This window comes from Daucus carota, chromosome 4 (assembly GCF_001625215.2).
Source record: "Daucus carota subsp. sativus chromosome 4, DH1 v3.0, whole genome shotgun sequence".
Taxonomy (NCBI): Eukaryota; Viridiplantae; Streptophyta; class Magnoliopsida; order Apiales; family Apiaceae; genus Daucus; species Daucus carota.
This window is the reverse complement of record NC_030384.2, coordinates 39615335-39627038: the sequence shown is the minus strand read 5'-3', so window position 1 is coordinate 39627038 and position 11704 is coordinate 39615335. Positions and strand designations below refer to the sequence as shown.

The 11704-nt window shown below is 33.2% G+C and overlaps 2 protein-coding genes across 2 annotated transcripts; one reads left to right on the top strand and one right to left on the bottom strand.

The window, feature by feature from the left end:
• The first annotated feature begins 3532 nt into the window (after positions 1–3532).
• On the top strand, positions 3533–7577 carry LOC108216174 (nicotinamidase 1). The gene is made up of 5 exons (XM_017388864.2): positions 3533–3806; positions 4520–4703; positions 4801–4934; positions 5370–5555; positions 7312–7577. Exons 1-5 carry the CDS (start codon positions 3660–3662, stop codon positions 7402–7404), a joined length of 744 nt encoding a protein of 247 aa, XP_017244353.1. The 5' UTR covers positions 3533–3659; the 3' UTR covers positions 7405–7577.
• Positions 7578–8403: 826 nt separating this feature from the next.
• On the bottom strand, positions 8404–11112 carry LOC108219538 (uncharacterized). The gene is made up of 2 exons (XM_017393031.2): positions 9827–11112; positions 8404–8958 (listed from the first exon to the last, which is right to left on the bottom strand). Exons 1-2 carry the CDS (start codon positions 10293–10295, stop codon positions 8909–8911), a joined length of 519 nt encoding a protein of 172 aa, XP_017248520.1. The 5' UTR covers positions 10296–11112; the 3' UTR covers positions 8404–8908.
• Between the last annotated feature and the right edge of the window lie 592 nt (positions 11113–11704).

Below are 11704 nucleotides of genomic sequence, written 5' to 3'. Positions count from 1 at the left end.
GTAGGAAAGCAAATTTCATTGAAATTAAAAAAAAGAGTACATTACATGCATAAAATTATAAGCATATAAAATGTATAAAATAAAATTACAATACCGGAAAATAACTAGAAAACAGTACGATAAATATAAATTTTTGATTTAGTCGAACAGATTATTCCTATTTCCTCCTAGATAGTCAAAATATTGTTCGTAACTATTCATATCATTTTGAGATCCTTGAGTTTCATCTTCATTTCCTTGATTTTGAGATACTTTGATCGATGTTTAAAAAAATAATTAAATTAATTAAATATAATATAAGTAGTTAATAATGATTAAAAAATAAATTTAAGATTATATAGTTTAATATAAAATTTATGTAATATAATATACAAAAAGTAATTTGGATCAGAATTTGAATCACGCTGCTGGAGTTGGTCAGAATTTTGGATCAGAATTTGGATCAGTTGATAATCCAAATTTGGATTTTTGGATCACAACTGCTGGAGATGGCTTCAGTCCTCAGTCTCACTACAACGCAGAGTACTGAAGTTACGAGTGTCCTCTGCCATCTGGCCCATCTCCGATCCATGAACATGTGATATGGTGTAGGCCTGTCAATGGAGCGAAAATCCGATCCGACCCGATTCGATCCGGGGTCATTTTAGCGGATATAAATTTAACAAAAAAGAAATTCGATCCGAAAAGCGATCCGATAAGATAAATCCGATAATAAATGGGTTGGATATGGATTTAGTGTGATCTGATCCGTTTATGACCCGATCCGGTTAATAATTAATTAATTAAAAAATATATATTATATATTATATAATAATATATTTTATTCCCAATAGTATTTACAGAATGAGAGTTATTAGTTAGTTATATTTAATTCAGTTACTATTGATTAACATAAAAACTTACAATGGGGCTAATATGCAGCAATGCAGCGGTAAAGATTCATGTGTAAGCTTGCTGGACCATGATATAGGGGGTGTTTGTTTATAAGAAGCCGGGGCTGCTTCTGGCTTCTGCTTTTTTTTGACCCGTTTGTGTAAAGAAGTAGAAGCACTTTTAAGAAGCTAAGAATGCTAGCTTCTCTCTCACAGCTTCTGCTTCTTTTACAAACACTTTATTAACTTATTTACTTCTCACTTCTGCTCCACTTCTTTATTATAAGCAAGAAGTCATTTCTTTTAAGGTAAGCCAAACGGCCTAATAGTCTCTTTTATGTCTCCTGCCAGTCACCACTCGCCGGTGTTTTTTTTATTTATTTTTGATGTTTACATTCTTTATTTATTTTTTCAGGTATTTATCTTCCCATTTTGGTATTGTTTTTTAAGATTAGACAACTAGACTTGGCCTTTCATTTTTCCTTATTTTGTTTAATGCATTCTTCAATCTTGTATATAATAAATTCATTTTTTAAATGATTTAACATGGAAATAAATTCATTTCTACATGATAATTCATTTTTTATCATTCATTTCTATATATAGTAAATGGATCGGATATCCGATCCGAGATCCGTGATCCAAATGGATATGGATATGGACCGGCTTAAGAAAAATCCGATCCCGATCCGATCCGAATCCGATAAAATAAATGGATATGGATATGGATTTAGGTCGATCCGATCCATTGACAGGCCTAATCTGGTGAGCTATAGTGTAGCGAATGGTGAGTAAAATATTAACGGTATTTTAATTATTTTACCAGTTTCAAAAAGAAAAAAAAAATTATTTTACCCAAAACATGGATATATATTATATTTGTTTTTGAAAAACTAAATATTCAATCTTCATTTTACTTTAAAAATAAAATATTCACTTGATTCTATGTTTACATCATTGGATGAAGATATAAAATTCGCATGTGTTAAGATTAAACAATGTTATAATTTTGAGATATTCTCTGATGCACTTTTGGAATTGACTTTTCATCTTTCAACGTATAATACCCTGTGTTATCTGAAATTTAATAGGATTGATTTCAAATTGTAAAATAAATTATATATTCTATTTAACAGAGTGATATAAGACTAGTTAAAAATAAAGCTCATAAAAAATACTAACAACAACAACAATATTATATTGTTAGTTATCAAACAGATTATGTTTTCCTTAAAATATATTAAGTGGGTTATTGATAATTTTTTTGCCTCGTTTATATCATTTATTTAAAATAAACTTACATTATACTAATTTTAAAATTTTTGTTTTTTCTAACTATACATATACTAATCTTCCCTTTTTTAATTGCATTATATAAAACATAATTTAACGTAATATGTAATAGCGATGACTCAAAAGTCAAAACTATAATTAAGACAGAAAATAATAATTAAGTATGATATAGAATTTCACAAACCAAAGAACATGTAGATACATAACCAAACAAATCGTAAATTGAAGCAACCACAAGTTATGAAAAAAGTTCATTGTTCAAATCTTAGTAAAAAATAAAGTTCATAATGTTTCAGGATGCATCATTTATACGTAGAATCAGTATCTAAGTGTAAATAGGTTTAGTGTCGAGTGTAACCAATTGATTATTTATAATCACAAAAGGAAGCATTTCAAATCCAAAATAGACTGAACATAATTATTCATCAAAAACGATGCGAAATTGAATTTCAGCATAGCGATCTGTGACTTAGACCAACACACTAAATATCAACACGTATGAAGCGGTTCGTTGAATTTATTCAACAAATAATTAATCAAGTCAATATTGGAGCAGTTAGACGTTCAAGAGTCAAAATGCTTCTACAAGAAAATAAAGAAATAAATAATGATTTCCAAATCATAAAAGAGTTATTATGTATTTATTATAAACATGTGTATGTATAAATTCAGAATAATACATCTCCTGATTAAAGTGAAACTAATTTGCGCCAACTCAAGTCATGGAAGAAATTTATCGAGCTCATTGCTGTGATATTGCGCTTCTACGGTGGCCCGCAAACTAAGGACGGATTTGGTTCGTCTCCTGCCAAAATTTAAAAACAATGCTTAAATCATCATTTATTTATAAAATATTATTTTAAAAATCTTTATTATTTATATGAATATTTAAATATATTTAAAAAATATTAATAATCTATGAACTAGTAACATTTTAGTAAGAGGGGCCGTCCTCCAGCTAAACAAGGACAGAATGAGTATATTTATAAAAATATTGACTGCCCGCTGTTAAAATTAGTTTGATACTTCTTGTGTTCCAACATGTTCTTTACATTACTTTTCGATATGTATTTTAAGACTTTTATAAAGTATATTTATATTATATATTTTTTTAAAAAAATCATAAAAAAATTTTGAAGTTTAAACTTTTATTCAAAAAAAAAACTAAAAATACATTATATTTTTTTGTCATAAATAAAAAAATATGTTATATAACTATATTTTATGAAAATTTCAAAATGGGTACAAACAATACTTAAGGTTTAACGGAGGCCCAAAGTCAAGCGACTCGGCAACATATATTTGACTTTTGAGTCTGAGGTATCTTATCTAACATCTCCCTGTCTCCTTCACTTTAATTTGTTTCCACACTCTTTTCGTCACCCACGGCCCTACCCAGCCCCACTAGTATATTCAAGCCCACCCCCTTTTCTGTACACACATTATAAACACACACATTGGACCGTGTCTTAATACGAGAAAGGGGTGGAGAAGATGGTGTCTGATACTACCAGCATTGATCTGTTGAAAAACGAGATTCCGGTAGAAACCCAATCTCTATCTCTCACCGGAGACGTCAAAACAGGTCTTGTTCTCGTCGACCTCGTTAATGGCTTTTGCACTGTTGGTTCCGGTCCTCTGGTAATTTACTGCTTCTTCTGTTTATGTTTCTCTTACAGGAGTATTATTAATTTACTGATTTCCCGTTTATTTGAGTTAATAAAAAGACCCTTTTGATTTTTGTATAGTTGTGACTTGTGACTTGTGTAGTGCCTTTTGATTTAATTATTTTGTTAGTGTTTTTGGGATATATATTATAAATTAATTGAAGGCAGGATTTCATAATTGACTTTGCAGAACTTATGTATGTTTGTGTTTGTGTTTGTGTTTGTGTCTTTAGCTGTTTTGTACCCTTTGTCGATTGTCTTGGCAAAGTTTTTCATTGCTATTAGTTAATTTATATTTGTTTTGGATTTTTTTTTATGTTCACCATATGCAACAATTATTCAACCATTTCATTTTACCAAGTTCAATGCTAGCCAGATTAGAGCTTTGATCTACAAATGATTTATACTGCTTTTGAAGTTTTAATACATGCCATCCGTGGCGCAACCAGGATCTTACATGATCAGGGGCTTAACTAGCATTTAAATTGCAACCAGGCCTTCAAATTTAATTTATATATAGTTTTTGAATTTCTATTATGATTAAAGGGTAATATTTCTAACGTCAGCCAGAACTGAAGAGTACTGTCCTGGTTGAGCCATTGCCTTTGTTTATATTACTAAGTGATGTTGGTACTGCATATATTAAACTGTTTCCTTCATATTGAATGGTTATATTTTTATCAACAGGCTCCAAGTGCACCAGATGCACAAATTTCTGAAATGGTTGACGAGTCCGTGAGGCTCTCCAGATTCTTCTGTCAAAAGAATTGGCCTGTTTTTGCTTTTCTTGATTCTCATCACCCTGATAAACCCGAGCCCCCATACCCACCCCACTGCATAGTTGGAACAGAGGATTCCGAATTAGTTTCTGGTACTTCATCTCACACGGGCACTACTTAATTTAGTAGCTATAGACTACTTATGTTTCAGTTTTATCCACTTATGCAGTTCACGTTATTTTATTGCAGCGTTGCAATGGTTGGAGAATGAACCGAATGTAACACTTAGACGCAAGGACTGCATTGATGGTTTCCTTGGTTCCTTCGACAAAGATGGATCCAATGTTTTCGTGAATTGGGTGAAAACCAATCAAATAAAAGTTGTAAGTATTTACCTTTATTCCGTCAAGACCGCCTTTAGCTCTAAACTTAATTGTCATGTTTGCCTTGGCCGTGGTGGAATGGGATCGTGGAATAATATGGATGAAAAAATTGGATATGGTGTGGTAGAATAGAAATTAGAAGGATGAAATCTAATAAAAGACTGAATGAGTTAATGCAGTGTAAAGAGAAGATTATGATTTTGTAAATTAATAAGTTGAAAAGAAGGAATTCCTGTTGTGAAAAAACATATGGAAAAAAGAAGCTTATTTAAAACTTGCGGCAGTGAGACGGAATTATGCATAATTTAATACCATCAGCCAACTCCTTCAATTAATTTCATACAAAAGAACTGTTTCATAGACTCTTCAAGCTGGCTCAGTCTATGATTTAGTTATCTATTTTGCAAATAATTATGTCTGCCATCATATTACAAGGTGTTGGTGGTCGGGATCTGCACAGATATATGTGTACTGGATTTTGTCTGTTCTACACTATCTGCAAGAAATCGTGGTCTTCTCCCCCCTTTGGAGGATGTGATTGTGTATTCCCGTGGATGTTCTACTTATGATCTTCCAGTCAATATATCCAGGAACATCAAAGGTGCTTTACCTCATCCACAGGTATGCATTTACTCACCTCACGCAATATATTGTAATGCCTGAAGGGCATTTATGATTAATAAGACAAAAGAACTCCTCATCTGTCAAGAAGTAGATCTTTATATTAACGTATCAGAGCTTAATTCTTTTTAAAATACTACCAAGTTCAAGTTACCTGTAGTAATTATTATTTACTTCCTTTGTTACTTGAGTTCAAGTTAAAGTTTGTATGCGATTGAAGCAAAAACTTCCGAGGTCCAGAAGCTTGGGGAACCATAGTAGTTCCATTCATTGTTTAGGTTGATCTTTGACTTGCAATTGCATGACAAAGCATCATCGAGGAATCTTACTTAACTGAATTACAATTGTATACTATACTAACCTGGATAAGTAAATATTTCGTACTGCAGATGACTATCATTATGTGCTTATAATTGCAGGGCTGTTGAATATGATTTGAGTTATTGCTTGATTAAAAAAAAAAAAAAAAAGAATTCCCCAGAATCTGTAATCAGGTCCTGAATGTTCATTTTACAAATTGTAAAGCATTTAGAGTGAAAATCATTAAAGTATGTAGGTAATTGTGCATGGTGGTATGTGAATGATCTTGGCAAAAGTTTTGTGTTTCTTACTCTATGAAACATTTGCAAAGGATCTAGGTTGGTTAGAGAGCTAAAACTGATGCAGACATCATGCTTTAGGACATCATCCTTAGAGCAAGTCCAACAATGTCCTACTAGATGCCTTGTAAATATAATAAAATATAGTGTCCTAATGATTTAAGGCATGATTTTTGTATATTAACTCCAACAATATGCCTTATAATTGTGACTTATGATTAATATAATATTATATATGAATTATAATTGGAGGAGGGAAGAGATGTGTAAAAACAGAGGGAAAGAAATTTTTTATTGATAGAATTGAAATAGGGAATGCCTAGTGATGCCTTAAAAATGAGGCACTTGGTGGATGTCCTGGTGTTTTAAGGCACCACTAGGACATTGTTGTAGCACTCATTTATATAAATTGCCTTAAATTCTGGTTTAGGACACTCCTGGAGGCTGAACTTGCTCTTAGGAAAGTATCACTGCCTTGAAACTTTTGTTACACTTCGCAGATCCTTTAAAACATATACCTGTGTTTAGTTCTGTATCATGTAGTATTCAGTTGGACAGCTATTTATGGTATACTCCTTTAGGTCCAATTAATAAGTCATTTGACTTCTTTCACGTATTTCCACGAGTTTTGACTCGATAGTAAAAAATAATATTCTAAAATATTTCTTTTTCTGAATAAAATATAGTTATTAGACTTTTTTGTTCATAAAGAAAATTTTGAAAAATATTAATTTTAACTATCAACTTGGGATTCATGAAAATATGTGAAAAGAATCAAATGACTTATAAAAAAGGACTAGAGGGAGTATATAGCTAACTGCTAAGGTAGACTTTAACCTCAGTAAATTATGGAGAACCTAGGTGACCAAGTTCTCATGTTTTGAAGTCACTAAAAGGAACGGGGAACTTGGAGTTACATTGTCTAAAATAAATTACCGGGCATTGTTATATATCTGGGTTCGGAGAAAGTTTTAGTTACTTAAGGAAGTTGTAGTTACTTAGCTGAGTTGCCTGGAAACAAACAAGGCCTAGGTTGGTACATAATTTATATGGGCAATTTGTGTATGGATAATAATTTCGCCGCTTAACTGGTTAATTCTGGCATTGAGTCATTTGTTGTGTATAATTCCTAAAGATTCTTGTCATATCTGTTGCAGGAATTAATGCATCACATAGGTCTGTACATGGCAAAAGGTAGGGGAGCGAATGTTGTCTCTGAAGTGTCGTTTGGCTTAGGGGTAGAGCAATGATTTTTGGCCCTGTTGGTTGTTTTACAATCCAGGCCATGTGTATATAATACTAAATAAGTGCAGCACAATCATGTTGAAGCACATAACAGAATCAACTGTTAAGGTTCTTGCAATCCTATCAACTCTGTTATTCACGAGTGCCAAATGTTTCTGGGTCCAGTCGTTTTAGTGAACATTCATTCTTGCCGACAGCATTTAGCATAAAATACGAGCACACGTACTTCAAACTATTAGTGAAGGTTGTTCTTGATCTAGAAAAATATCAGTTGAGCAGAAAAACTCTTGCAGAATTTTATTTTGTTCAGATGATGATGCTGATTATTAATAATATCCAAATTTAAGCAATTTTACTGGAGTAAATTCTCTTGATGTATTCATCATTATTTATTTTGTTTGGAGGCTACAAAGCGTAGCCCAGAACCCCATGATTCTGCGCATCTTGCTAGCCAAAAAACTGCTATTATCAATTTGCTTGAAGAAAGTGCAAATAACAAGAACGATTCTATTAATAAATGTACTTCTTCTGGTTAATTGTTGCATAATATAAAATACGAAATGTCCAAGATTTATCTGTTACATCTCCAAGATAGTAAAAAAGAAGATGCATTATTTGCAGAGACTGTGTATAACATTCAAACGTGTCTATCACGATGCCAGATATGTTTATACATGGCACGTTAACTTCATTGTATGCCTCTATAATTGAAATAAGGTAAAGATGAAACTCAGAAAGCTACAGAAAAGAACCATGAAACTGACAAGTCAAGATCATTCCCTGCTAAGCTAGGCACCATATGCAGGGGAAAGTTCATTATAAAGCTACAAAAATGACCCCAATGGAAATCAGACAGCAGCAATCACTATTTTTAAGGACCACATGCATGATACTTCACAATCCTGCATTATTCATCTTCACATGGTGAAGCTCTCAACAACACAATAATATGCACACTCAGAACAACCAGCCTCACTCATTTGCAAGATAAGAAAGAACATCAGTTCAACTTGGAACACCGTTTAATTGAACAAGTGGGGACAATGAGAGTTGGACCATGAATTCACAGGGAAGGAGATTATTTACAGCGGCAACGATTAAGTTCAGACATATTTACATATTCCGTGTAGCATAATTTACATACAAGAACTAGCTTCGTCTCTCGAATTTCTCCTCTCATGGTTTACATAAGCTCAAGACTTACAACTCAATAATACTAGTCACATAATTGACTGCGAAATTCCAAGTAGATGACTCGTCGACCTTCATTTCATAGGCAAAATCGTCACCATGGAGGAAGTTGATACAATTCACCCACCATGCTACACAAAATGTTATTCCAAAAGCTGAAAAACTACTTCCTTCTTTTGTCTTTTTTAATTTTCTATTTTTTTGGGTAGATTTTGTAGTTACTTCAATCATGGAGGGGTAACTCCTAAGATATTATTGTCAGATTAATTACCACAGCGCTCTGTATTTCAGCAAGAGCAAGCAGCATATTTGCAGGCTTTAGAAGTTCTGAAGAGATGAGAGCCACTGCTGCATGTACTTTTGGCGCTCTGCAAAAATGCAGGAAACTGTTCAGTTTAACATAAACACAAGGGAAACTTAAACAAATAAATACAAAGAAGAAATCAGATTCATCAACAAGAATGAACATACTTTTAAAGTTAAATAACAACGGATTAGTGATACCAAACATCATTTCATATTGCTGTCAAATCAGATACTACTAGTGAAACAGCATATTGATGTTACAATCAAATAATTGATAATGCAAGTGCACAGAAACAAAAGGTCTACCCCTTTTGTGCAGAGAAAAGAGTAAAGAAATCAAAAGGGATGGAAATTGGAAACCCACTAATCTAATTTGTGAGATTGTCGCGGTACAACGGGAACGTACTTAGAGGACTTACCTAAGTATACAGTGTATTGTAAAGGCAGCATTGTCAATAAACGGCCAAGTTAGGTAATTATAAAATCACCCCCTATGTAATTGTAAAAGAAATCCTTTGAATATCACCCAAGTTAGATCAGTACATAATTAGCACTTGATAGCATCAATCTCATGATGCTCAGGAAACTTAGAAGCATCAACCTCAGGAAGAGAAAAATGTTCCTTTCTGCACGATCCCATATCCAAAAACAAATATAAGCATTAAGAACATTCACAAGTATTAACATTCCTTGTATACTAATCTAAAACAATCCACAAGGTAAGTAAAAACTGCAGCTTCCGTTTTTAGTTCGAGCCAAAGGGTGCAATTAAGAATTCAGCTTGAACTATTAGAAACTCGACATAAACAATGATCATACAAAACATGACATGAAAGACATAGATATGAGCAATAACTTAAAGACATTTAGATTAGCAGTAAACAGTAAATAAGAATCAAACAACATCAAATAGGAAAAATAAAGACTTACCATCAGAATGCTCAGCCGAGGGATTCTTATAAGCCGTCAATAACTGTTTATTTGCTGCCACCTCCGATTCCTTAAGATCATTTCTGTAGCAAGGAACCAGCACAGCAAAACTATCATCAGCCTCATCATCACTCTGGAAATCAGGGGCATGTGGTTCCAGCCACCCAATCGACCAGTCCGAATCATCGGATTCAGAACCAGACAAACAAACACCATCTGATGGCACCAAAACAACGTCATACTCTTTATCAATCCTCCTTTCTTCCCTACTGTTCCATTTCTTTTTGATTTTTCTACTTGAAGAAGCCATCTTAGCCCCCTTTACAGATGAAAATTTCAAAGAATCCATTTCCCTCATCCCCAAACCCCAATCAGAAGAGGAGTTCAGTGAAGAACCATTAGGCACAACAGGCTCTTTCTCTTTTCCACCCCAAACCCACCAAGAAAATCTAGTCAAAGAGACAGCCATAGTTTCAAATACAGTAATCTAGTCCCCCAACCAATATAAATTCCAATGAATAAGCTAAATCTATATCAACTTCTGGTCAAAATTTGGGGAATTTTGCAGTCACCACATATATACTGAAATCCCACTCTACTCAATCCACCCTCACAAAATAAATTAACATTTCATAAGAAACCCCAAAGCTCTTTATACTGAAATCACCAAATAATCCACAACAGTCCTCAATCTTTTTCCAAATTAATCAAGAATTTGACCCCACAAACCTTGACTCACTCAACAAACATGTAATTATGTCAACATAAAATTACCATAAATTAGGAAGTCCTCATCAAATACAACTCCCAAACCATAATAAAGACAAGGGCTTTTTTTAAAATTAGCCTAAAACCTTATCTGATGAACAAAATTCGAGAAGAACGAAATAATACTACAAATTTAGTAACTACTGAAAGCTTAAAACCACTCTTCCACACACACACACACACACAGTGAAAAAAATCCAAACTTGAGCCAAGCCCAGTTGAAGAAAAGATCAAAACTTGTTTGCCACAATCAAAAACTCATCATCCGTGAAAGAAAAATCAGTCAACTGGTTGAGAAAATCAACGGTTATGATCACCGTGAAAACAAATAAAAATTAATTTATAATAGTAATTAGAAAGTGGCGAAGAAATAATAGTATTAGCTCTCAAAAACTCCTCCCATGATCTAAAACTCCCTCACCCACTCAGTGATCAGCATTTTTGTGTATGTATGTTGTATGTATATATACACACAGAGACACATGAAACTATACAGGTTTCTTTTTTGGGTCACATATACTACGTACGTAGAGATGTACATACATAAAATAATGTTGTGATTTTATTCTCGGAAATTAATAGACGGTCCAGATTAAAAATGTATCTGGCCCCAAAATCGACACATAATAAAAGAAGAGATGGGTAAAATGATATGGGCCGTTGGATTGTGATCAAGGAGAGGAGATAGTGACGTGGGCTGCTTTGGAGCCAATCATTGCGTGAGTGTGAAGGTGAAGCAATTGCCACGTGTGATCCATGTGGGGTCCTTGATTTTGGAGATTTATTTTAGCCAGAGGAGCCTTATCTTTGCTAGTAAATTGAATAGAGATTTTTGCAGCATTTGTGGTGATGGCAACATCTTTGGACCATGGCTGGTTCATTTTGCTTTATGTTTGTAAGTGTAATGTCTGGAGCTTTTATTTGGAGTTAGCATTTTGTTTTTTGTTTTCCTTTATTATGGATTTAAGGAAAAAATGAAATTAATTCAATAATGAAAAATTATGCGGTGTTTATAAAAATAATCGAGTTGAACAAATATAAAACGAATCATATCATTGGTTAAACTAGTGAGTTGGTTTTGTTCTAATGGACTTTTTACAAACTTATTCT

Coding starts and splice junctions, on each gene's coding strand:
- LOC108216174 (XM_017388864.2), top strand. CDS start 3,660: ATGGTGTCTGATACTACCAGCATTGATCTGTTGAAAAACGAGATTCCG. Junction 3,807..4,519: donor CTGTTGGTTCCGGTCCTCTG/GTAATTTACTGC, acceptor TTTTATCAACAG/GCTCCAAGTGCACCAGATGC. Junction 4,704..4,800: donor GGATTCCGAATTAGTTTCTG/GTACTTCATCTC, acceptor ATTTTATTGCAG/CGTTGCAATGGTTGGAGAAT.
- LOC108219538 (XM_017393031.2), bottom strand. CDS start 10,295: ATGGCTGTCTCTTTGACTAGATTTTCTTGGTGGGTTTGGGGTGGAAAA. Junction 8,959..9,826: donor CTCGGCTGAGCATTCTGATG/GTAAGTCTTTAT, acceptor GCATTTTTGCAG/AGCGCCAAAAGTACATGCAG.